Below are 27,838 nucleotides of genomic sequence, written 5' to 3'. Positions count from 1 at the left end.
TCTTTCTCTTCTCTCTCATGCACGCCAGTTGGGCTTGAACTCTGCAATCAAATTACCTGAACTCAGATAATTGAGAGAGAGAGAATATGGAAGAGAGAGAAAGAGGAGATGTGACATGGCATACCATAGGAGTGGCAAATAGTTCAGCGCATGACTGACAATAGATTTCTGGGTGGGAGTGATGGGAATTGAGGCAGGAGGAGTTGGTTCAGGTTGAACTATTAAGATCCTAGAATTTCCTCATAAGGAGTTTAGATTCTGTCCTGTGGCTGATGGATTTCATCTAAAATTTAAGCCTATATAAATATATATTTATAATTATATAATTTTATTATATTATTAATAATATTTAATATCATAAAGGAAGCTTTGACTGTGTGTGTAACTGGAATAATGGTAAAAAAGATAATCAGGCAGCTCTCTGTGATAACATACAAACTGTAGCAGAAAAAGGACTTCTGGATCAAGAATATTGGGAAAGGCTACTTTGCTACCATTTTCATCATTGCAGTCCTTTTTTTTTTTTGAGACGGAGTCTTTCTCTGTCCCCCAGGCTGGAGTGCGGTGGCGCGATCTCGGCTCACCGCAACCTCCACCTCCTGGGTTCACGCCATTCTCCTGCCTCAGCCTCCCGAGTAGCTGGGACCACAGGCGCCCGCCAACACGCCCGGCTAATTTTTTTGTATTTTTTAGTAGAGACGGGGTTTCACCGTGTTAGCCAGGATGGTCTCGATCTCCTGACCTCGTGATCCACCCGCCTCGGCCTCTCAAAGTGCTGGGATTACAGGCTTGAGCCACCGCGCCCAGCCGGAGTCCTCCTTATTTAAAGCTATGGAAGAAGCTTTTTTTAGTAACCACAAGATAGGATACTTCATCTACAGAAGTATAGGTCTGGTTATTTTAAGAACATATGGATTTGATCTTTGCCCTAAGTCTAATATAGTATATTTACATAAAAATCTGTATAACTGCATGTACACTTTATTTTTTGTAGGATTAAATTTTGTTAAAAGTCATGGTCCAAAATGTTTACTATCTGGAAAATTGGAGATTTATTTCTCCTTACACTCCTCCCATATACACAGCACATATATATTTCTCAGCGTCATATTTTTAGTCCTTAATGATTGAATAATTCAGTAAATAGCATTTATTATGATAAATTTGAACTAAGGTATTTGCAAGTACTGTTAATAAAAAATAGTCTATACTCAGAATATCTCACAATGTATAATATAGAACAGTAACTCACCCCTTTTACATTAATTTATTTTTTGAGGTGCATTAATGTACTATGTCATTTTTTTAGTATCCACTGCCGTAGTCCTGTGACATTTAGACACAGAACTAGACAAATCTAATTTTATCGTAGTCCCAAAAGGCTTAATGTTTGACCACCCTTCTCTTTCCTTCCCAAGTTCCCCTATCTTCTCTCTTTCATATACATACACATAATATTCCCACATAAACAACTTTTTTGGGGTGAGATGTTCTCATTCTATTGAGTAGATAAGAAATGTAGAATAAGGACACTGCAGGTATGAAGAAAAGAAGTAGGGATTTAACAGTTGGTGCTAAAAAATATAACAGAGATGCTCATTTACTACCCCTCTTGTCCTGGCTCCCAGCATTCTTTGAAACAATTTAGGTGGGCCTGACAGAAAGTGTCCTCCCTTTCTGTACCACCCACCAACCACAACTCAGATCGTATTTGACTGTTTTGTGACATCTCTTCTTATTTCTCACTCAAGGTTATACTTGAGGTTGATTTCAGTTAGATTCCTACTGTGAAAATGCTATGAATATGGGTCAGGAATAAGTCCTGTGTTCTCATTCATTAAAAATTTGGGCTATGAGATCAAGAAAAATCATTGAGCCATCATGGTGATGCTAACCAGTTCTTGTTTTTCTTTTGTGATTTGGAATTTTGAAGCATGGGACATTCAGAACAGGGAAGGACTTAATACAGACTCATGAAAGTTCTTTAATCTTATCAAGACTATACTGGTGCCGTCTGTGATACTAATAACTAGCCTATAATGAGTGCCTGCTATGTGCCAGGCACTGCGTTAAGAATTTTGCACACATGATTGATAATCACTACATTAATAACAAGGTAAGCTGACCACCTTTAACAGATGAGAAAACTAGGCTGAAAAAGGAGATTAAGTAACATTCCTGAGGTTACACAGCTAGTAAGTGATAAAACCTGGATTTAACTTCAGGTTTGTCTGACTCTAAATCCTAGACCCTTCTCAATAAATAAGGTTTGTTTTTCAGCTGGGTGCAGTGGCTCATGCCTGTAATGCCAGCACTTTGGGAGGCTGAGGCGGGCGGATCACTTGAGGTCAGGAGTTTGAGAACAGCTTGGCCAACATGGCGAAACCGCATCTGTACTAAAAATACAAAAAATAGCTGGGTGTGGTGGTGCACACCTGTAGTCCCAGCAACTTGGGAGGCTGAGGTAGGAGAATTGCTTGAACCCACGGGGCAGAGGTTGCAGTAAGCCAAGATCATGCCACTGCACTCCAGCCTGGGCGACAGACAGAGACTCTATCTCAAAAAAAAAAAAAAAAAAAGTTTGTCTTTCAACTAGCAATTAATGTAATAGTTAAGAAATTGCTGCACAACTATACAGGGGCAGCAAAAACAGAATGAAAGAAATCAGGATTATTGGATTTCTATTTTCTTTTCATTTTCTTTTCTTTTTTTTTTTTTTGAGACAGTGTTTTGCTCTTGTTGCCCAGGCTGGAGTGGAATGACACGATCTTGGCTCACTGCAACCTCCGCCTCCTGGGTTCAAGTGATTCTCCTGCCTCAACCTCCCGAGTAGCTGGGATTACAGGCACCCACCATCACGCCTGGCTAATTTGGTGTTTTTAGTAGAGACGGGGTTTCCCCATGTTGGTCAGGCTGGTCTCAAACTCCTGACCTCAGGTGATCCACCTGCCTCGGCCTCCCAAAGTGTTGGGATTACAGGCATGAGCCGCTGCGCCCGGCCTTGTATTTCTATTTACAAATATAACACATTTTTATTTTAGACTTCAAAAATTTGAAATAGAATTATTATTTGTTAAAATTCTAAATGTAATTTTTAGAGTTTCCAGTGGAAAATTGATAGTCTTGTCTCAAATGCAATAGATTAAGGATGGATTTTCTGTCTCTAGTTTTAAGATAAAGTTGGCTGCGGCATTGGCAAGATGTCGAATCAAGCATGATGCCCTTTCAATTTACCACATCCTTCCAGAAACAGTTAGGAAACAGGAACTAAGGGCCTCCACTTTACCACTTTATGCTTGGATAAATACTTGTAAAATCAGGTAAGTGTTTAAATCAAATTCTTTATAGTTCAAGTCTCCATCCTTTTAAAATAATGTGATGAGAAGCATTACCTTTTTAAGAGGTGGGGGTGGCACATCTAGGGGAGTGATTAGGGAATCAGAGTTAAGTTCCAGAGCTTATGACCAAAGTACCAAAGGTACATAAATATGTTAACTTCTCTGCCTATAATTATCTTTTAGTTTATTGTTGGTTAAAATTGTTAGTTCCATTAGATGTAATGGATGAAGTGATATTTTTCTTTGTTACAGGAAAAAGGTGTTAGTGTTAAGTACATTTTTAATATATTATATTTGTAATTACAAGCTAATGTTGTATATTTACAGCCCTGAAGAAGTTTATAATAATTTGAAGAGAAGAGGCTATAATAAAGTCAAATCTGTATTGCATATTGATGATAAAGTCTTTGCTGTGGATCAACATTGCTATGATGTCTTAATTTTTCCATCTCATCTTAAAAATGATCTTATAAATATAGATCTTTTCAAAGATTACAAACTTATATTTCAGGTAAACTAATATTTACTTTCATTGTGATTCTCAACAATCCAACCTAGCCAAAGAACTTCTCCACTTAAAAATAAAACCTAATACTGTTTATATTTTTATAGATTATCAGGGAGGTTTATAAGGCCTAATTGTCACCTTGAATAAAATTAATACCTCTACAATCAATGCATCTGGTTGGCCTTTTTGTCTCATGTGAATTTATAAAGAACATATTCTTCTCCCAGATTCCATAATTGGGAAGATTTGCACTGCTGGCAGCTGTAAGGTTCTACTTTTCTCCCCTAAAGGAGAATTCAGGAGAAAGTACAATGAGACCTTTTCTTCCTTCCCTTTGTGGGGAAGATACTAGTGCCATCTTGCATATGAAAAAAGCAATTGTAATAGTTTTTCATAATTTCTTTAATATAGTCTTATAGCTTTGATTTGTAAGAGGTGTATAAAGACTATCAATATAGGAAAAGAATGTGAGGTATAATGTGGTTTCAACAGAACGAAAATAAAAGGTATAAAAAAGTAGTTTAAATTCATTTTTACATCCTTAGATTCCAATTATTGCCTCAGATGTACCTTGATCTTCTAAGGCTTATCCCTTTTCCACATTCATATTCTTGGGCAGAATCTCTTAGATATCAAGCACTGAGATCAACTGCAGAAGCTCAACCTGTCAAGCCCCCTTTGATGAGCTTCTCAAATATCTTAATTTTAATCTCTGTGAGCTAGTGGCAATTTAGGTGACAAGGTAATGGGGAAGAGAAAATGGAAGTAGTAGATGAGTGGGTTTTTGTGAAGGGGTAAGAATGGGAGTTAGGATATCATTAATCTGTTGACCATATTTTAGAGATTCTGGCATTGCTTTATACAAAAATTAGACAGTAAGTCATAATTTAGGCTAAACAAAGTTAAGCTCTTTGTTTTAAACATCAGTTGTCTTTGTTAACTCTTTACTTAGACATATATTAAGATGTTAAAACTAAAATGGGTTAGGTATCTAATATTACTATGAGGTACTTTCTTTTATGTAAAGCAAATAGAAGTCAGCTTATATTTCTAGCCATACCCTTTGAAATTCTAATCATACCTTTATCTTACAGGACAAATCTCGAAGTCTTGCTGTCCATTCTGTAAAGGCTTTATTAAATATGGATGATGATATCTTAATGGTCAATACAGGTTCATGGTACACAGTTGCCCATATGTCAATTTTAACAAATAATAATACCTCAAAAGTATTTGTGTGTGGAGTACAATCACAAGCTAAGGATTCTGACTTGAAGACCCTTTTCACAAAAATGGAATGTAAAAGTATGTAAAAATATTTCTTCATTTGGTAATTATTGTTCTACAGGATTTTAGAAACATTAAAAACTTCTAATTTCTTAGTTTTTTTGTAATGTAAAAGCTCTATATGTGAACTAATATCTTAAAATCCTCACTAATCTGTATCTTATCAGGCTGTCCTTGTTGCTTAATTTGGCTAAACAACTGTAGGTTAAATTAATATCTTGGTACTTTGTAATAGTGTTTGACATTTAGCTCACATAATTTGAGGCTCAAACATTTAAAGTAGAAATTTTATCATTTAATAAATAAGAATGATTATGGTTTAATAAATACATAAGTGCTTAAGTGACAAAGATAATATCTAGGACTAGAAGCTAAGTCTTTTTTTTTTTTTTTGAGATGAAGTCTCACTTTGTTGCCCAGGCTGGAGTGCACTGGTACGATCACAGTTCACTGCAGCCTCTACCTCCTGGGCTCAAGAGATCCTCCCACCTCAGCCTCCCAAGTAGCTGTGACTAAAGGTTCATGCCACTATGCCTGGCTAATTTTTCTAATTTTTGTAGAGCCAAGGTTTTGCAATGTTGCTCAAGCTAGTCTCAAACTCCTGGGCTCAAGTGATCCACCTGCCTGGGCCTCCCAAAGTCCTGAGATTACAGGCATGAGCCACCAGGCCTGGCCTAGGAGCTGTCTTTTAGGCTTCTTGTTTTTTAAAAATGTTTCCATTGGATCATGCTAAATAAAGATTACATTTTATTATAGGTTCTACAAGGCTGAAACACTAAGCAAAACTTTTAACAGATTCACAGGGATAGGGAGACAAAAAGTGGAATTCAGGATTTGACCAGGAGAGGTAGCCTGGTGAATACTCAGAATTTCACCTGGAGCCCCGAAGTATATCTTGGATAGTGATCAGTCCTCCAAAGAATTAGAACCCCCGTTCCAGTCATCTTAATTCCCAATTAGATTAAGGTGATCTGGGATTGCTAGTGCCCAGTCTTAGCTGCATGCCAGAAGCAAAAAAGTAAATTCCCTCTGGAGGAAAACATCATCCTACATTTCTAATTATCTTCTAATTTTTTTCATTTATTTTTGTTTATTATTTTTTTATTTTTCTGAGATAGAGTCTTCCTCTTATTGCCCAGGCGGGAGTACAGTTGGCACCATCTTGGCTCACTGCAACCTCTGCCCCCCAGGTTCAAGCGATTCTCCTGCCTCAGCCTCCTGAGTAGCTGGGATTACAGGTACTCACCAACACGCCCGGCTAATTTTTGTATTTTTAGTAGAGGTGGCATTTCACCATGTTGGCCAGGTGGTCTCGAACTCCTGACCTCAGATGATCCACCCATCTCGGCCTCCCAAAGTGCTAGGATTACAGGTGTGAGCCATCGCACCTGGCCCGTATCTTCTAAATTTTTTCTGATGCAATATCCATCACTCAATTTTATAAAACACTGACAGAACAAGAAAAGATATGACTAAAACAGAAAGCACTGCAGTAGAAGCAGACCCACAGCATATCTGGAGATACTGGATTTATCAGATGTGGACTTTAGTTTTATTTTTTTGAGACAGGGTCTTGTTATGTTGCCTAGCCTGATCTCCTCCTGGGATCAAGCAATCCTTCTGCCTCAGTCTCTCAAGTAGCTGAAATTACAGGCAGGTGCCACTGTACCTTACTAAAAATGTACACTTTAAAATAACTATGATTAATAAGCTGGAGGGACTAAATGTCAAGTTTTAGAATTTTAGCAAAGAACTGGAAACGATAATCAAAAAAGCTAAAAGAAAGTTCTAGAACTGAAAAATACAATGTCTGAAATTAGGAAGTAAATGTGATAGGGATTTAACAGTAAGTTACACAGAACTGAAGATACAATAAGTGAACTGATAGGCCTGAAGAAAATATCCAGACTTAAGCATGGGGCACAAAGGATATGAAAGAGGTCATAAGACACACATGAGACTCAGTGATTCAGTTATCTCATATGTGTTTGGAATTGCAGACGGAGAGGAGAAAAGGAATTAGAAAGAAACAATATTTGAATTTCAGGTTGAGAATTCTTGAAAGTGGATGAAAGACATTAAGCCACAGATTCAAGAAGCCCTGTAAAAGTCTAATCAGAATACATGGAAAACATATCCTATGGCCTGAATATTTGTATCCCCACAAAATTTGTATGTTAAAATCCTAACCCACAAAGTGATGGTATCAGGAGGTGGGGCCTTTGGGAAGTTGTGAGGGCAGAGCCCTCATGAATGGGATTAGTGCCGTTATGAAGGGGACCCCAGGGACCTAGGTATCCCCCTTTCACTAACTGAGGATACAGCAGGAAGGCACCATCTGTAAGAAGGCAGGCCCACACCAGACACTGAATCTGCTGGTGCCTTGATCTTCAACTTCCTAGCCTCCAGACTTGTGAGAAATAAAATTCTTTTGTTTATAAGCTACTCATTCTATGGCATTTGTTGTAGCAGCCCAGACAGACTAAGGTAATGTGTTAGGCATACCATAGCATATCTGGTGAAAACCAAAGAGAAAGGCATTGGTGAGTAGCTAGGGAGAAAATATACATACCATCAATGGAATAGCAATAAAACTAAAACCTATCTTTTCAATCGAAACTATCCAGAACCATTAAACAATGTCTTCATTATGCTGAAAGAAACTGCCAGGCTAGATTTTTATATCCACCAAAAATACTCTTTGAAATAAAATAAAGATATTCTCAGACAGACAAAATCTGAGAGTCTGTCACTAGTAGACACAGTAAGGGGAATACTAAACATACACTGTTTGGGTAGAAGAAATTGGAGGCTGGGCACAGTGGCTCATGCTGGTAATCCCAGTGCTTTGGGAGGCCAAGTTAGGAGGAGGCCAGGAGTTTGAGACCAGCCTGGGTAACACAGTGAGACACTGTCTCTACTAAAAATAAAAAAAAAATAGCTGGATGTAGTGACGTGCAGCTGTAGTCCTAGCTACTCAGGATGCTGAAGTGGGAGGACCACTTGAGCCCAGGAATTTAAGGTTACAGTAAGCTATGATTGTGCCACTGCATTCCAACCTGGGTAACAGTGCAAGACCCTGTCTCGGCCGGGCGCGGTGGCTCACACTTGTAATCCCAGCACTTTGGGAGGCTGAGGCGGGCAGATGACAAGGTCAGGAGATCGAGACCATCCTGGCTAACGCGGTGAAACACCGTCTCTACTAAAAAATGCAAAAAATTAGCCGGGCGTGGTGGCAGGCGCCGGTAGTCCCAGCTACTTGTGAGGCTGAGGCAGGAGAATAGCGTGAACCTGGGAGGCAGAGCTTGCAGTGAGCCGAGATCGCGCCACTGCACTCCAGCGTGGGCAACAGAGCGAGACTGTTTCAAAAAAAAAAGACTGTCTCTAAAAAAAGTGGAGATGCTGAAAGAAATGAAGAAAAATACAAAAGTTAAGTACATAGGTAAATCTAAATGATTATAATCTAATGTCTAATGGGGTTGCAAATTAATGTCTGCGGGACTAAAGATAGTTAATGTTATATGCAATTAAAATAAATTACAACCATGGCATATAATTTTAGAGGAAAGAAAATAGAATTAATGTGTCCTATGGTTTTTGCTTTTCTAGGAAGTGGTAAAGTAGCATATTAAGTCAATGATGTGTGCTATAATTTCTGGGACAATAAGTAAACACATAATAAAATAATGTATAATGAATAGTTAAGGGGGAGTGGAATGAAATATAGAATTGGAATATGATTCTAAAAAAAAGATAAAAAAGGAGAGGCCAGGTGTGGTACCTCACGCCTGTAATCCCAGCACTTTAGGAGGCAAGGCGGGAGGATCACCTGCGGCCAGGAGTTCGAGACCAGCCCAACCAGCATGGTGAAACCCCGTCTCTACTAAAAATACAAAACTTAGCCGGATGAGTGGTACAGGCTTGTAGTCCCAGCTGCTTGGTAGGCTGAGGCATGAGAATCACTTGAACCCCAGATGCAGAGGTTGCAGTGAGCTGAGATCGTGCCACTGCCCTCCAGCCTAGGCAACAGAGTGAGACTCCGTCCCATGGAAGGAAAGGAAGGAAAGAAGGAAGGAAGTAAAGAAGGAGGGAGGGAGGGAAGGAAGGAAGGAAGGAAGGAAGGAAAAGGCCAGGCACAGTGGCTCATTCCTGTAAAGACCAGACACAGTGGCTCATTTCTGTAATTCCATTCCAGCACTTTGGGAAGCTGAGGCGGGTGGACTGCTTGAGCCCAGGAGTTTGAGACCAGCCTGGACAACATGGTGAAACCCTATTTCTATCAAAAATACAAACAATTACCCGGGTGATAGCACACACCTGTGGTCCCAGCTACTTGGGAGGCTGAGGTTAGAGGATTGCTTGAGCCCAGGAGACCAAGGCTGCAGTGAGCCATGACTGTGCCACTGCACTCTAACCTGAGTGACAGAGCAAGACCTGTCTGAAAAAAAGAAAAAAAAAAAGGAGTGAAAGGGGACATAAAAAAACAAGACAAATAGCAAATAGGATGGTTGATTAAACCAAATAATATATATTTAAGCTTACATACATTATATACATATGACATTAAAATATTATGTAAACATAGAAATACACACACACATATATATATATTTATTTTAAATTTAATTTAATTTTATTTTTTGAGATGATGTCTCGCTCTGTTGCCCAGGCTGGAGTGCAGTGGCGTGATCTCGGCTCACTGCAAGCTCTGCCTCCCAGGTTCACGCCATTCTCCTGCCTCAACCTCTCCGAGTAGCTGGGACTACAGGCGCCCGCCACCACGCCCGGCTAATTTTTTGTATTTTTAGTAGAGACAGGGTTTCACCATGGTCTCGATCTCCTGACCTCGTGATCCGCCTGCCTCGGCCTCCCAAAGTGCTGGCATTACAGGCGTGAACCACCGCGCCCGGCCAGAAAAAACAATTTTAAAAGACACAGAGAAAAGGAAGAGGGAAAAATTGGTGAGGCAAGAGAAAGGCAGCAGGTGGGGCCGTATCAAGAGTGATTCTTCAGCAGGTGAAGGGTGTGATAGCCACTGCAAAAGTGGAGGGTTGGCTGTAAGATAGGGGCACAGATGACTATAACACAAGGGAAGGCAGACTCTCTTAAGCTAAGTCACAAGATCCTTAAAGGTATGATTGATATTTTATACCAGTTTGTATGGATTCTGTACCTTGGACTGCAACTTATACGTGCTTCTGATAACCCTCCCCCACCTTTTTTTTTTTTTCTGGAGAGAAGATAGAACATAAAAGGGGATAAAGAATGGGAGAGGGAAATAACCAATATTGAGCCCTTGCTATATAATAGACACCACGCTAAGCTTAACTACTTTATCTCAGTCTTCACCACAGTTATATGAGGTAGCCATCCCACTTTATGAAGAAGGAAATGGAGGCTCAGGAGATTAAAATGCACAGCTAGTAAACAGTGAAGCTGGGAGTCAACTTGAATTTTTCTGCCTCTGCAGTCCATTTCTCCCCTACTGTATATCCTGCAGTTCAGAATGAGAATTTAATTTTAAATTTCAACATCATTTCAGGTGAAGGAGAAAGCATGCTATTAATAGGATTCCTGTATTAACTTTGGGTAGATATCAGAAAAGAATAGCCCTCTTTTCTAACTACATCAAAATGAATTTTTGTGAGGTTGAGGGTTTTAAAATGTAGAATAAATAGATATAATCACATACTACATTAAGATTTTTCATTAATATTTTACGTTAAATTTTCTGTGTTTTTCCCCCAGATATTGAAATACTTCATGAGACATTTATTAACATTGAATCAAAGGATCACAGGTTACAGAAAGTTAAAGTGATTTTGCTGCTACCTCGTTGTTCAGGACTGGGTGTTAGTAATCCAGTAGAATTTATTTTAAATGAACATGAAGGTACTTGTTTTAATTTCTAAATTATTGAAATTAGTTGACAGTTTAAAATATAAAATTATTTAAAGTCATTAAAATAGCATATCAAATACATCTGATTAATAAATAATAGCGACCATATATAAAGTACTTACTATGCGTAAAGTCCTTTACCTCTGTTACCTCATTTAATCCTTACACCAATCCAATAGACCAGGGTGATATTCAAAATATTTAATAATTGGAATAATGTAGGCAATCAGAAAAGATGCTGGCCAGTATGCTATTCTGAATATACCAGAGCTCTTGATGTAAGTGTTAAAATTTACCAGCACTCTATAGATGAAAATGCTGAGACTCAAAGATTGATTCATTTTTCTCAGGTCAAGCAACTAGAGACAGAGCTGGGATTCAAATTTAGATCTGTTTGACTCTAGAGCCTGTGTTCTAAACATGATCCTAATTAAATCATAATCTGATTATTTCAAACTCAAAGGTGTCTTAGTCTCTAGAATGTATGCTTTATGAAATGAATATCTCAGACTAAATATGAAGCATTTACATTTAATTTTATTGGTTTTTAAATACATTTAAAATAATAATTATTTAACATTAACATTTATTGAGCACTTAGATGTAAGGCACTGGGTGTGGCACTTTTCTTGGATTATTTCATAAGTCTTCACAAGAATTCTGTGAAGTACTAACTTGTTAACTTCTATTTTACAAATGAGGAATCCGAGGCTCAGAGAAGTTAATGAAGTCTCCTAGGATCATTCGGCTAGTAAAAGGCAGAGCTTGGATTCAAATACAACCAGTCTGACTCTGAGACTGGCACTTTTAATGACTCTCTTAATCACATTGTATTGCTCCAAATTAAATGAAACTTATTCTTATCCCTTGCTTATATTGAAAGGCATAGATAAGGTTAATTAGAATATTAGAAAAAGAAGACACCCCACCAATGTACAGAATATAGTAACTGTTTTCTGTTTCTAGCAACGGCAGACAGGAGGAAAAGAAATGGAGGGAAAGGAGCTAATATTTATTAAACACAACAATGTCCCAGGCAATATTCTAGGTAGTGTTCACATACTGTCACTTAGTATTCACAATAACTTTTTGAGGATGGTTTTCTTATAATTGTAGAGGAAAAAAACCAAGACTCAGAAAAATTAAACAAGTTGCTTATGGTCATGTAGCTAGTAAGTAGGGAAGCTGGGATTCAAATTCAGTTCGGTTAGCACATTTTCCTTCCACTAAACGACACTGTCTTTAACTGGGTTTACACTGTACCACATGGAATTTTGACTTGCTATAGAAAATTTCTTTCCAGAGAGACTTCAACAGAAGAATAACCAATTCAGATGGTAGAATGGTAGGTAGGCTGAGAAAATTTCTAGATGAACTTTAAGAAATAATCAAAGAACAATTAGTAGACACTGAAAGAAAATGGGGAAGGAAAAAAGGGGGAAGAAATAGCAGCTATAATAAGCATAGCAGTCAGGAGAACTAGAGGTCAGAACTGTGAGACTCTTGCCTTATCCTGGGCCATTTTGAGATGGAAATCCAGAAAAAAAAAAAAAAAAACACAGAATAAAAATAAACTAAAGGCTAGGGGAGAAAAGCCCAGAGGAAAATACAAATAAGGAAAGGGGGGAAAGGAAAACATTTCCTAGGTACTGGTAATGTTTTGAAAGCCTTGATGAGGAGATGATAGGATAAGCTAAGAAGTTGTCGTATCCTGAAGTAAGCGGGCTTTTGAAGGAAACTGTACTCTGAGGAGCTAAAAGCCAGGGCAAATAAGGAGCTGCTGACCTAGTGACTGTGGTGGGAATGTGGAACGTTAACCAGAAACTTAGTAGGGGTGAATCCAAAAGATTATTTTATTAAACTTAGATACAAGGTAGAATGGAACAATAAGGAATTAATTTTAAAAACATTTTAACATTGAAAAATATTAGAACCATTGACGAATATATGAAGTTGGCCCTTGCTAACGACTTGGAATTATTTTAAGATAGAATTAAAGAAACAGATGATATGACTTTAGAGTATAATAATTTGTAATAGTCCTTTAACAAGTAATGGATAGTTTTAGAACAGAGAAAAAAAATGTGAAATGTCGGCCAGGCACAGTGGCTCACACCTGTAATCCCACCACTTTGGGAGGCTGAGGTGGGTAGATCAGTTGAGGCCAGGAGTTTGAGACCAGCCTGACCAACATAGTGAAACCCAGTCTCTACTAAAAATACAAAAATTAGCTGGGCATCATAGTGAACACCTGTAGTCCCAGCTATTCAGGAGGCTGAGGCATGAGAATGGCTTGAACCCAGGAGGCAGAGGTTGCAGTGAGCCGAGATGGTGCCACTGCACTCCAGCCTGGATGACAGAGTGAGATCCTGTCTCAAAAAAAACAGCAACAACAACAATAACAAAAAACAAAAAACACCTCATGAAATGTAAAACTAAATTGGGAAGAAATGGAATTTAATTAACCTTTAGTGATATTACTGGAATGGGCAACAGCCACATACATGGTATAAATAATTGGCTGTCATACTCCAGCGAGTTCTAGAGAGGCAGTATAATACAGAGTTTAAAAATTTGGGCCCTCTTGTTAGATTTCTGAGTTAGAATCCTGGCTGTCCACTTAGTAGCTATATAATCTTAGACAAGTTGTTTAATGTATGTTTAAACAATTATCTCAATGTTAAAAGGGCTAGTAATTCTTCAAGGGGTCATTAAAATAATCTACATAAAGGAGTAGCATTCAGTATATCTTCATTAATATTGTCAATACATATATTTAAATCATTTTTCAAAAATTAAAAAAGGTGAGACATTATTTCATAAAGACATAACATTTGCTTTTCTGAATATTTTCTTCCAAGGTTTCTTTTGGAAAGTTAGTATTTTAAACTATATCCTTGTGTGTTCCCAGATCCGACTATAGCCCATTCGTTTTTATTTTGGAAAAGAAATTTTATTTTCTCTTTCCAGTATTAGTCTCGAGACTGATGGCATTTTCTCTTCTGTGTCTAAATGACTTATATGACTACTTGGATGACTATCTCATAGCAACTTGGAGAAAAACAATATTAAATATTTTCAATATTCTTTTTGAAAAGCAATATTAAAATGAAACAGAATTAACTTTATTGTTCTAATTTTTAAGTCAACATTTTAATATCTATTTAGTTTTAATAGATATTTTCCATGAAACACTTTTATTGGTAGGCAAAATGATTGAAAAATTTTATGATGATAACAATATGTAAAAAGTTTTTAATGGTGCTATATTTAAAAGCATTTCTTTTTAAAATTCAGATACAGAATTCCTTAAAGATCACTCTCAAGGAGGCATATCCGTGGACAAACTTCACGTTCTTGCTCAACAGCAGTATGAACAGCTCACACATGCAATGAAATGTAAGGTTGTCATAGGCACCATCTTGTTAAAATACGGTGTACATTTTAGAAATATTAGTCTTTCATGATCTATTATAATCAAGCAATGAAGTGTGAGCCATGAGCACATTTTCCAGAACATTCAGTCTTACTGCCTTCAAATAACAAAATATTTATCTTTACCAATTTAATCTCAGTTTTTAAAATATATGCTTTACTGTAATTTTAAACAGGTTAGCAAGCATAATTTACCAATTTTGTAATGCCGAAGTGGAATAATTATGTATATTTATAATTGTAGTTTCAGCTTTCCTGTTTCTTCTTTTAGATTTCTTACTCGATATAATTTTTCTGTTGTCATTGTGCCTAACCCTAACAACTCTTCTACAGTCCAAATTTTAGTCAAACTCTTATTTCTCTTAGTGCTAAGTAGAGGACAGAGAGGTGCAATCGCAGAGAAAGCCTAGATCTCTTGATTTGAAGTTTGAGTAACAAGGCGGCACTTTGAGTGATTTATATCATTGCTTTAATCACTTCATTTAGATTTTGAGTACCACTGCCTTTCCACATATGCACACAGAAATCTAGATGTCTCTGAGAAATTAATAAGCTTTTATTAATTCCGTATATATTTATAAAGTGCCCACTTTGGGTCAGGTAGTAAGCTGTATGTAAGGTGTATCAGTGTTAGCAAATCCTGACCTGCAAAGGCTTAAAGATAAATGGATATGGGCATAGACCCCATCTATATTATAGGTATAGATCTATGGGTATAGATCATTCAGTAAATATATAAACACACATGAGGTAGAAATAAGGCCTGTAGGAATCACAGAGGTCACAGCTTGCCAAGAGTAAAAGCAAAAAATAAATAAGTAAATAGAAAGCACAGAGGAGGCCTTTTCTTTTAGTTCATATTGCTACTAAATATTCATTTGAACATGATATGGATATGATCTAGGAAATAAGTTGATTGGAAGATCAGGAATTTGGTAAATAATAAGCCTTTTACTTGAAGCATTTTAAATAAATTTTAATTGGATGTTTGAAGCTTAAAAAAGCTTCAGAAAGAATCTAAGAAGCAAAGGGATTTTAATGACATAAGCTCTTTTATGATGCCAAATAAACTGAAATTTGGCAACTCTTGAGATTATGACAGCTTATGTTACTGGAAGACATACTGTAAGTCAAAACAAGTTGTATTTAATTTTCTCGTAAGAGAATGCAATCTTAGGTAGTTAAGTGTGTAATCAGGGGTTTGACTCCAAATTTTGATAGAACTGACTAAAAGCCCGATTTGAAGTCAACCACATAAAAGATAATTATGTAATCTGTCACGGGATTAGAGTAAAAACAAATAAAAATTAAAAATACCAAAAGGTAACTGTGCTCTGTCCTTGTTAGTTGTGAAAATAATTTTTAAATATTTGAGCACTTATTGTTTACTTATTATGTGCCAGGCACCTGCTACTTACTTCATATGTATTATTTTATTCAATAATCACCAAATGTTCTTCCTTAGCTTCCATGCTATCTTTGACCAGAGCAACAAGGGGGCTCGGGCACCCCTAATTCCCTTACCTTCTAAGACTCACAGCCTTGCCACTATTCTCTACTTTAAAATCATAAGTGGGGGCCAGGCGCGGTGACTTGTGCCTGTAATCCCAGCACTTTGGGAGGCCAAACCTGGTGGATCACCTGAGGCCAGCTTGGACAACATGGTGAAACCCCATCTCTACTAAAAATACAAAAATTAGCCAGGCGTGTTGGCGCATGCCTGTAGTCCCAGCTACTTGGGAGGCTGAGATATGAGAATCACTTGTTATAGTGAGCTGAGATTGCACCACTGCACTCCAGCCTGGGTGACAGAGTGAGACTCGGTCTCTAAATAAATAAATAAATAAATAAGTGGGCTGGGCATGGTGGCTCATGTCTGAAATCCCAGTGCTTTGGGAGGCCAACATGGTAGGATCACTTGAGGCCAGGAGTTTGAGACCAACCTGGACAACATAGTGAGATGCTGCCTCTACAAAAAATAAAAAAAGTTATCTAGGCATGGGGGCATGCAGGCTACTCAGGAGGCTGAAGTGGAAGGATTGCTTGAGCGCAGGAGTTGGAGGCTGCAGTGAGCCATGATCACCTCACTGCACTCCAGCCTAGGCAACAGAGCAAGACCCCATCTCTTAAAAAAATCAAATAAATCAAATTATAAGAAACATGTCTCCTTATATGCTTTATACCTATTAATGACAATTAACTCAAGAGGCCCTGACTCCAGGTCATTCCTCATCTCCTATACTCTGGTCTCCATAACTTTCTTCATATCCCTTTGTCCACATCTCTCACTCTGTGATTGTTAGAATTTATAGTTCCTCATCAACAAAAATTCCCTATATTTTAACTTCTTTGAATGTCCTCCCCCTTTGTAAAAAATTCCTGTAACTTGCCTTTCCCCTAGGAACAGTGTTTCCTCAGTCTTTCCTCTCCTTCTTTTTTGAGCTATTACAATCACACGTTCACTCCTGCCACTAAACTGAAATGGTCCTGTGAAGATCGCCAGTGATCCCCATGCTGTTGTGTCAGTTGCCAGCCCTCGTCTACCTTGGTCTGTCTGTGGCAGTTGACAGAAGTGGTTGCTTCCTCTCCCTTCACACACTTCCATCACTTGTCTTCCAGGGCACCACCTTCCAGGCCTTCTCTCTGGCCTCCCCTTCTCTGTCTCCCTTACTGGGTCCTCTCTGTCTCAACACCCTGTTTAACATGGGAGTGTGCCACAGTCCATGCCTTGGATCTTTTTTCTCTGCCTATACTTATCCCTTGGTGATTGTATCCAGTCCCATGGTTTTAAACACCTCTATGTGACTCCCAAATCTATATTTCCAGTCTAAACTTCCTCTCGAAACTCTAAGCTTGTATTTCCAGCTGCCTTCTTGACATCTTCACTTAGGGACTCATAGTCATCCCAAAGCTAACATGTCTAAGATGGAAGCTCTGATCTTCCTCCTGCCATACCTGTTCCTCTCACAGTACTGCCATTTCAGTTAATGATAGTTGTAGCCTTCCACTCGCTTAGGCTAAAAACGTTAGCATTATCCATGATTTCTCTTTCATACCCACAGCCAGTCTGTCAGTGTGTGAGGTAGGTTCTACATTCAACTTATATCCAGAATATATCCAGCTACCTCCACCACTACCACGGTGTCCAAACCACCATCACCTCACACTTGAATTACTGTAATGACCTCCTAATTTCTCTACCAGCCTCTGCCCCTGCCCTCTGCACTCTATTCTTAACACAGCAATTGGAGTGATCTTGTTAAAACCCATCATAACCTGAGTAAAAACCTAAGCCCTTCCGGTGTCCCACAAGTCCCTGTACTATCTGGGGCTCAGACCATGCTTTCTGACTTCGACTTACTATTCTGTCTTCGTTCCCTCTGCTCTGATCAAACCGGCCCCTTCACTTTCCTGGAACATACCAGCACCATGTTGACTTCAGGCCTTTACACTGGCTGTTCCTTTACCTTAGAATGCTTTTCCCTAAATAGCTCTGTGGCTGGTTCCATCTCCATCTAGTCTACCCACAGTTTGCCATCTCAACAATGCTTTCTCTCACTGCCCTATTTCACACTATTTCTCCTGGAACTCTCTATCCCTCACCCCTGCTCTGCTTTTCTCCATAGCATTGATCACCTAATAGTACTATATAGTTTTCCTATTTATCTCTGTCTTATTGTCTTTCCCCTCTACTAGAAAGTTAGCTCCACAGGGGCATGGATTTTTGTTTGTGTTGTTGTATCCCAAAGCCTAGAACAGTGCCTGTCTGGCAGGTGGTAGGTGCTCAATAAGTATGAATCAATGAGTGAATTGCAAGTGGTAGTACTACCTCATTTTACAGATGAAAAATTTAAGACTTTAAGTAATTTGCCCAGGTTCATACAGCAGTAAGTGACAGAACGGGGATTCACCTCTAAGTCTGTCTGTTTCTAGAGTCCTTTAAACTATTTAGGCAATATCGCTTGTAGAAGAATGGGCAGAAGTATCAAGTTCATGGTAACCTGCAGTATTTATTTCTTTGTGTTTATAACTAAGTTGGCCTCATTTTTTGTTGAATTTTCAATTTCCATACAATCCAGTTAGAGTGACTTTACTTACTGGCCACAGACTAAATTACTAAGACAAGCTTTTACTTTAAAAGGGAGCCATTCAAGCATCTGGGGAAATTATTCTCATCAAAACCATGTGGTATTAGTATCAAATAGATGTTTGGAAACATAGCACATTTGTATAGGATTGTTAATAGAGTCGTTACAGTCATGCATCTTCTTCTAATATAGTTACTAAAGCTCAAGCAGTTGTTTACTGCACATGTTCAGTTTGTCCAGAAGAAAATGAAGCTGTTGTTAAGAAAGCACTGGAATTTCAAGACCTTGGGAATAAAGGACAACCTTATAGGTAAGAAAAGGAAGGATTCTTCTAAACAACTCAAACAAATATTTTTTAAAATGAAAAATATTATTTTCTAAGTTATATAAAGACATTCTACTTTTTAAAATTATACTTTAGTATGATAAAATTGCCTGACTTCTTACAAATTTAACGTAGATTCCATAGGGCTTTTTCTTTTTCTTTTTTTCTTTTTAAGATGGAATCTTGCTCTGTCATCCAGGCTGGAGTGCAGTGGCACCATCTCGATTCACCGCAAACTCCGCCTCCCAGGTTCAAGCAATTCTCCTGCCTCAGCCTCCCAAGTAGCTGGGATTACAGGCACGTGCCACCATGCCAGGCTAATTTTTGTATTTTTAGTAGAGATGGGGGTTTTACCATGTTGACCACGCTGCTCTCAAACTCCTGACCTCAGGTAATCCACCTGCCTTGGCCTCCCAAAGTGCTGGGATTACAGGTGTGAGCCACCGCACCTGGCCCTATAGAACCTTTTTCAACAGCTTGGCATGAGTATTTTCTTATACATCAAAAGACTTTTTTATTTTTGTTATTTTTTTGTTTGTTTTTAACACCTGTCATGGACATCTACGTTTTTGTTATTGTTAAAGCTAAAGGCATTTTGGCTTTGACTTGATTGGTTTCTGGATAAATGGGTCCAAATTTCTTATCCCCATTTTAGATACATGCATTCCTCAGTAGAATAAAAAGTATATAAAATATTCTTAGAAATTAGAAAATTTGGTTTATTATCTGAAAGAGTACACATTTATTTCTTAAGGCCTGTTAGCCTTTGGTACCCACCGGGATATAACCCAGAGAACTATAATAGCTTCTGGAGAAAATGCTGCAATAAACTAAGGGTAGAGAGTAAGAGCATTAACACTACAGTGTGAACTGTGGACATCAAGATAAGGAGTAGATCTCAGGAATAGATGACAGTAATTAGTTCTTTAAGATTGTGACAATGAATACGTTTATTTTAGACCTCACTTTGAGTTTTTACTTATTTCTCCTGTTTTGAAATTCTCTTCTACTTTTTTTTTTTTTTTTTTTTTTTTTTTTTGTGAGATGGAGTCTTGCTCTGTCGCCCAGGCTGGAGTGCAGTCATGCAATCTCTGCTCACTGCCACCTCCGCCTCCTGGGTTCAAGTGATTCTCATGCCTCAGCCTCCCAAGTAGCTGGGATTACAGGCGCACACCACCACGCCCAGCTAATTTTTTTATTTTTAGTACAGATGGGGTTTCACTACGTTGCCCAGACTGGTCTCAAACTGCTGGCCTCAAGTGATCTGCCTGTCTCAGCCTCCCAAAGTGCTGGGATTACAGGCGAAAGACACCACACCTGGCTCCTCTAATTCTTAATATGCATATTGTCTGCTCCCTCCTTTTAACCTGATATTTTTCCTTTGCCCATTTCACAAGTGGGCATATTAATCACATCTCTATTTTCTTTCTTGCTGACTTTCCTTATTTAGTAGCTCCTTTTGGTAGCTAAGAGCCAACTTCATGTTCTGAGAGCTCCTCAACATAGCATTAGCTAAATCATCATCCAGTGGCAAAGGATATTATTGAAGGTATGCAACCAAATTGGTGAATGTGAAATGTGTGCCTCTTGATTTGCTAGGAATAATATTTATAAGAAATGATGGCTGGCCTGGTGCGGTGGCTCACACCTGTAATCCCAGCACTTTGGGAGGCCGAGGTGGGCACATACCTTTACCTCAGGTGTTCAAGACCAGCCTGGGCAACATGGTGAAACCCTGTGTGTTTAAAAAAAAAAAAAAAAGAGAATATGATATGGCAAACGTGGAGGAATATTGATTTTATTTCAGGCAAGCCATGATTAATGATTAATCTATAGCATAAAAGACACAAGTAATATAAAGACAGAATCCATAATTCTATATTGGTTTGAGATTTGAGCTCAAATTGGAGAGTATATATTGAAGACGTTTATAACTACTTGTTGGGGATGCTGCCAAAAGAAATTATGCATTACCTAGGGAATTGTACCAAGAATCACTTCTTAGTACCCCAAAGTGGTAGAATTTAGAGTTGAAAGCAGTATTACATGTCATTTAATCTCATCACCTTGTTGCTTATATTTCTTTTTAATATCTCAGAAATATTCAGCTCATTTTGGATTTCAGCTGTCATGATAAAGTTTGCAAATCTGTAATTTTTTTGGTCCCCTATTGTAAAAATTTCACATTACAGAAGTACTAACTTAAAACGAAAGCCTTTTTCCAAATGGCATCCTCTTATATATAATTGTTCTTAACAATTTGATTTATAGTCTTCTAGATTTTTCCACCACCATAGAATGTGCATATTTTAAGATTTAATCGATATTGTCAAATTACTACCAAGACATTCACTCTTATAAACCTGTTTTCCCACAGCTTCAGAAATGCTGAGCTTCATCAGACTTAAAATCTTTACTCACTTGTGGGGTGAAAACATGAGATCTCGTTGCTGATTGTATTTTCATTTCTCTATTACTGAGGTTGAGCATGCCTCCTGTTTACTGACTGGTCAGTGTACTGTGGAGTGGTTAAAAGTAGGGATTCTAGAGCAGTGGTTGTGAAACATTTTTGCTCAAATAATCCTTAAACTTTTTTTTTTTTTTTTTTTTGAGTCAGAGTCTTGCTCTGTTGCCCAGGCTAGAGTGCAGTAGCATGATCTCAGCTCACTGCAACCTCCACCTCCCGGGTTCAAGCAGTTCTCTTGCCTCAGCCTCCCGAGTAGCTGGGATTACAGACATGCAGCACTACACCTGGCTAATTTTTGTATTTTTAATAGAGATGGAGTTTCACCATGTTGGCCAGGCTGGTCTTGAACTCTTGACCTCAAGTGATCCACCTGCCTTGGCATCCCAAAGTGCTTGGATTACAGGCATGAGCCACTGTGCCCGGCCCCTAAACATTTTTGAATAACTATATATCTTGTTCTTTATTTTAGACTTAATGTCTAACATTTTCATCGTAAGTTTAAATAGCTGCAAAACATGTTCTTTCTGGAATATTATATTACATATGTGTTTTAAATATATTTCTGTTAAATGTTTGGACCTGCAGATTTATTTATCTTATTTGATTTATGGGAAAATGCTAAATTTGTTACCTATTTTACATAACTTGTTCTCATTGTCAAAACCAAATTTACCTTGTCAGAAAAAGTCTGACTTTATTCTTTAATTCAAATAGTCATTAATATTATCTTGTGATTTTCTTTAAATTTGAATTCTAAGATAGATATATAGAAATAAGGAAGGGAAAGGGAGGGAGGGAAGAAGTGAGTGTAGGAGGAGAGGAAGGGAGAAAGGGAGGGAGGAAGGAAGGGAGGAAGGAAGGGAGGGAGGAAGGGAGGGAGGGAGGAAGGGAGAAGGAAGGAAGGTTTGCTGAGTTTGATACCCTCTTAAAGATTTCTTACCTAAACTCTTGCATTGCCATGGGAGAAGAGGGCCGCATTCTTGAGTTGTCCCTTTGTTAGCATCCTGGAGATGTTAATATCCCAGGACAATGGACTATAACAAGGTAGTGACAGTTATACCTTTTTTGTTAAGTGGGAGAAGGGTATTGTGAATGGCGAGGTGGCTGTAAAAGGTGGCTGTGAAATACAGTTAATGATACTACCTACATCATTAGATCCTTGTGGAGATTGAATATATTAACACACGAGCAGTATATGGCATATAATAAATGTTCAATAATTTAAAATTGTTATAGTTGTTATTATTTATTTATAAATTGCATGTTCATGTACTTTCCCACCGTTTTCAACTGGATTATTCTTTTTCTTCTTTTCACATGTCTTATTATATATTAGGAAGGGTTGCTGTTTTCATATGAATTACAGATATTTTTCAGATTGTTTATCTTTTTATTTTTAAATAAAAACTTGAATTAAAAATTTGCTTTATAGGTTGAGCATGGTGGCTCACACCTGTAATCCCAGCACTTTGGGAGATTGAGGTGGGTGGGTCATTTGAGCTCAGGTTTTCGAGACTAGCCTGGGCAATGTGGTGAAACCCCATCTCTACAGAAAAATACAAAAATTAGCCATGTGTGGTGGTACACTCCTGTAGTCCCAGCTATTCGGGAGGCTGAGGTGGGAGGATTGCTTGAGCCCAAGAGGTCAAGGCTGTAGTGAGCCAAGATCGCATCACTGCACTCTAGCTTGGGTGACAGAGTGAGACTCTGTCTCAAAAAAACAAACAAAACAAAAAAAGAAAAGAAAAGAAAAAGTAATTGCTTTACAGCAATTTCTGTGTAGACATTTGTATCAATGCTTTCCTTATGGATTCTACATTTTGTGTTATGTGAATTCCTAGCTTATGAATGCTTTGATCAGTTTTCTTATAGTACTTTTATAATTTCATCTTTTTTTATATTTAAATAATTGAGTTTTCTGCTGTTTATTTTGATAAAAGAGTCAAGTATGGATCAAGGTTTATTTTTTCCCCAAATAATCTTTCCTTGGCCCCCATTCCCCATTGATTTAAAATGCCATCTTTTAAAAATATGCTTTAAGCCCATTATACTTCTGTGTGGATCTATAATTCTATTCCATTGATGTTTGGCTATTTCTATACTAATATGACAATGCTATAACTACTATAGTTTTAAGTGGGTTTCTTCTCAAATTTTTTATTATTTTTTGTTTCATAAACCCCACCCACAATCCAAAGATGCATAATGAAATGGTTAACAATTTCCTTCTATATCTTGCCACTTCTAAGTCCTAAAATATCCAATTAAAGGGATGAAGTAGGGTTCTGGAGGTCCCTTGATGAGCTAGGTGTAACCTCTTGGTCCCTTTTGATTATGTGATGGTCTGGAGGGACACTTGGAGAGCTGGGGCAGCAAATAGGAATAAGCCTAGAAATTTGGATATTTTTACTGCTCATACAGCCACACCAGCAACTACATGGATGTGTGTGTTTATATTATGTTATAGATATACATTAAGTATAGGTAACTATTCCTATTTTAATAAGCTTTTTGAGATGTAATTCACATACTATGCAGTTCACCATTTTAAAGTGTACAATTCAGTGTCTGAAAATATTAATACATTCATGAAGTTGTACAACAATCACTGCTAATTTTTGTTAAGTTAGGAGTCCAAATTCCTTCTTTGCATGTGGCCATCCAGTTCTCCCAGCAACATTTGTAGAAAAGATGATTCTCTCCTATTGAATGGTCTTGGCACCCTTGTTGAAAATCAGTTAATCCCAGCCTGGGCAACATAGAGGGACCCCATCTCCACAAAAAATCAGCCACGTGTGGCGGTGACTACCTGTAGTCCCAGCTACTCAGGAGGTCAAGGCTGTAGTGAGCTGTGATTGGGAGACAGAGCAAAAGCCTGTCTAAAACAAAAAGAAAGAAAATAGAAAACCCACTAATCATAGATGCATGGGCTTATTTCTGGACTCTCATTCTATTCTCATTCTATCCATTGATTTATATGTCTATACTTAAGCCAATAGCACAATAAGAGGTTTTCAAAATCACTAATGGGGTCAGGCGCGGTGGCTCACGCCTGTAATCCCAGCACTTTGGGAGGCTGAGGTGGGCGGATCACCTAAGGTCAGGAGTTCGAGAGCAGCCTGGCCAACATGACGAGACCCCGTCTCTACTAAAAATACAAAAATTAGCCGGGTGTGGTGTCAGGCGCCTGTAATCCCTGCTACTCGGGAGGCTGAGGCAGGAGAATTGTTTGAACCTAGGAGGTGGAGGTTGCAATGAGCCAAGATCACACCGTTGCACTCCAGCCTGGGTGACAGAGCAAGACTCCGTCTCAAAAAAAAAAAAAAAAAAATCACTAATGGATGCCTAGTTTTATGAAAAGCCTTTGCAGCATTTAATGATATGATCAGATGTTATTTCTCATCTGATATTTTAACATGGTAGTGAATTACATTTCGTCTTTTCTAATAGTGAACAGTCTTTGAGCTTGAGGTCTAGGTTGTGTTCTGTGTTTTGATTTTCTGTTACCTAGTAAGAGTAGAGGGCAGGAAGGTGAGCAGTGCATGAGAGGTCTTAGTGTGCACACACCAGAGTGCATGCTTCTCTGGTCTTAGTACTCATTATGATCATCAGTATCTGCACATGCCTGGCTTCTGATCGTTAATTTGCTCACCTGGTCTCTATTGTTTCAGGATCTTATTATTTTCATTGCTGTCAATGAGCCCAGTTGTGTCACTGCATCCCCTACTGTCAGCCCTGGCCTGCAGAGGAAAACCACTACCAAACCTCTCAGTGCTGTGATGCCCCTCTCACCAGGCCATTCCTTGCTGCTTGATAGTGGGTGTACTTTTGGGACCCTCCTCTCAACATAGCCTTCTGGCGGGTTTTCCAGCCTTAATAGTGTTATCCATGGCAGCGAGCTCACTTCTCTGTCCTCTTGTTCCTTCTTCCACTGCTTGCCATCTGCAGCCTGGCATTGCTTCCTCACCTAGTGTGAGCCATTGTGTGTTCGTTTTCTGTTTAAGAAATTGCCTCAAACTTAGTGGCTAAAAACATCTATTACTTAGCTCACATAAGTCAGATATGTCTGGCATGGCACAGCCAGGTTCTCTGCTCAGGATATGAGCTAGGCTGAAGTCTCTGGAGGCTCTGGGAAGAGTCTACTTCCAAACCCACGCTTGTGTTTGCGGGACTGAGGTCCTTGTCTCCTTGCTGCTGTCACTTGACTGCTCTCCACTCCTAGAGGCCACTTTCATTCCTTGTCCCGAGCTCCCCAATCTGTGCACCTGCAGTAGCCGTCATAGCATCTTGTGTTTTGAATCTCTGACTTCTTCCATGTCTGACCTCTAGACCCCGATTTCAAAGGTCATGTGATTAGGTCAGATCCACCCAGATAATATCCCTGTCTTGGGGGTAACTAACGTGGGACCTATCCTACATCTGCAAAATCCCATTTGTCGTGTGTGTTAGTTTCCTGGGCTTCTGAAGGAAATTCCTCCAAACTTGGTGGCTTATAATAACAAACATTTATTCTCTCATAGTTCTGGAGGCTGGGAGTCCTAAACCAAGGCATTGGCAAGGTGCTGGCCGGGTGCATTCCTCCTGGGGCCTGTGCTGGAGAGGCCTGTCCCCTGCACTCTCCCAGCTTGTGGTGGTTGCTGGCTGTCCTTGGTGCTCTTTGGCTTGTAGCTGCGTCGCATGGACACTATTATTATTATTATTATTATTATTTTGAGATGGAGTCTTGCTCTGTCACCCAGGCTGGAGTACAGTGGTGTGATCTCAGCTAACTGCAACCACCACCTCCTGGGTTCAAGTGATTCTCCTGCCTCAGACTCCCAAGTAGCTGAGATTAAAGGCACCTGCCACCATGCCTGGCTAATTTTTATTTTTTTGAGCCAGAATTTCACTCTTGTTGCCCAGGCCGGCGTGCAATGGTGCAATCTTGGCTTGAACCTCCCAGGTTCACGCAATTCTCTTGCCTCAGCCTCCCGAGTAGCTGGGGTTACAGAAGTCTGCCACCACACCCAGCTAATTTTTTCATTTTTAGCAGAGACGGGGTTTCACTATGTTGGCTAGGCTGGTCTCGAACTCCTGACCTCAGGTGACCCATCCACCTGCGTCAGCATCCCAAAGTGCTGGGATTACAGGTGTGACCCACCACACCTGGCCGAACTTTTGTATTTTTAGTAGAGACAGGGTTTCACCATCTTGGCCAGGCTGGTCTCAAACTCCTGGCCCCAAGTGATTTGCCTGCCTCGGCCTCCCAAAGTGCTGGGATTACAGGCGTGAGCCATGGCACCTGGCCAGGACACAATGATTAATAAAAGATTTCCTGATAGTTTAATTCATGTGGAATATTGTTTAATTGCTTTAACTTATTAAATATATTTTAATAATATAAGCCTGGAAATAGAATCATTTATTATTCATGAATGAACCACTTACTAAGAAATGATAAATTCATATTAAACATAAAAACCAAAATTCTCATTTTAAATCTATTCATGATTTGAGATTTTTCTGACACAAAGTCTTTGTTATGTACTTTCTTGAACACTATGTAACTCATCTATTAATCCTCAAAAAGTGACTGGGAAGAATAATGTAATTAAAGTGATAGGCTATATTTTTATATTGTAATTGTGCAAAAAGTAACCAAAAGAAAATGTTTTCTCCTTTGTATTTTGAAAATGGTAGAAATATAGGACATTTTGGATAATTTTGTGATTAATGTACATATTTACCTGCTTTGATATGGAAACCTTTTACTAACATATTAGTGACTTTGGGAAGGTCACTTTTTAGTTTGTTAAACATTTGTTATTCTTGGCATAGTTGGTTAAAGATGGAGAATCTGGGATTTATAATAAATTATGAACTAATATAAAATATTAGAGCTTTTAACTTACAATAGTATTTAGGGAAAGGCTGCTTCAGAATTGTGTTCTTGATTGGAATTTCTGTTTAAACGATTGGTAAAGTATACTAGAAAAAAATGTAGCTGTAATTTACTTTCTTCCTCTCTTGGCAAAGAAGCCATTCTAACTGCTGAATGCTTGTTCCTGTCTACTGCAGGCTTAGTCCTCCTGTTCTTCCACTGTGCTCCTTAAAGGAAATTCAATTGTGTACTGATACATTTTTCAGAATGGAACCATCTGAAATTACCAATGGTTGTTTTCTTTCTATTTTAACAAGGGAGGTAAGGAAAAAAAATCCTAATCCATGTCATACTTTGGAATAAATAAACTACAAAGCCTCATAAGAGGAAGCCAGGAACTGTGCACATTCTGTAAAGATGTGTTTGCATTTCATAAACAGCTGAAGGGCAGGAGCAAGAATTGGCAAATAAGCCCTGTTCTTTTTTTTTTTTTTTTTTGAGACGGAGTCTTGCTCTGTAGCCCAGGCTGGAGTGCAGTGGCGTGATCTCGGCTCACTGCAACCTCCGCCTCCCAGGTTCAAGCAATTCTGTGACTCAGCCTCAACCAAGTAGCTGGGATTACAGACGCC

The 27,838-nt window shown here is 38.6% G+C and overlaps 1 protein-coding gene across 2 annotated transcripts in view; it reads left to right on the top strand.

Moving 5' to 3' along the window:
• Nucleotides 1-27,838, top strand: part of NSUN7 (NOP2/Sun RNA methyltransferase family member 7) — a 48,417-nt gene that overhangs the window by 18,107 nt on the left and 2,472 nt on the right. Inside the window, exons 5-11 of one of the 2 annotated variants that reach the window (XM_003258619.3) lie at nucleotides 3,168-3,320; nucleotides 3,666-3,849; nucleotides 4,941-5,151; nucleotides 10,882-11,025; nucleotides 14,332-14,433; nucleotides 18,750-18,867; nucleotides 27,407-27,530. In XM_003258619.3, the coding sequence (XP_003258667.2) occupies nucleotides 3,168-3,320; nucleotides 3,666-3,849; nucleotides 4,941-5,151; nucleotides 10,882-11,025; nucleotides 14,332-14,433; nucleotides 18,750-18,867; nucleotides 27,407-27,530 (1,036 nt within the window). The remainder of the gene's footprint in view (nucleotides 1-3,167; nucleotides 3,321-3,665; nucleotides 3,850-4,940; nucleotides 5,152-10,881; nucleotides 11,026-14,331; nucleotides 14,434-18,749; nucleotides 18,868-27,406; nucleotides 27,531-27,838) is intronic. The other variant, XM_003258620.3, reaches the window with a different exon arrangement.

This window comes from Nomascus leucogenys, chromosome 20 (assembly GCF_006542625.1).
Source record: "Nomascus leucogenys isolate Asia chromosome 20, Asia_NLE_v1, whole genome shotgun sequence".
Taxonomy (NCBI): domain Eukaryota; kingdom Metazoa; phylum Chordata; class Mammalia; order Primates; family Hylobatidae; genus Nomascus; species Nomascus leucogenys.
The sequence above is the reverse complement of the archived record's forward strand: the minus strand, read 5'-3'. Positions and strand labels throughout refer to the sequence as shown.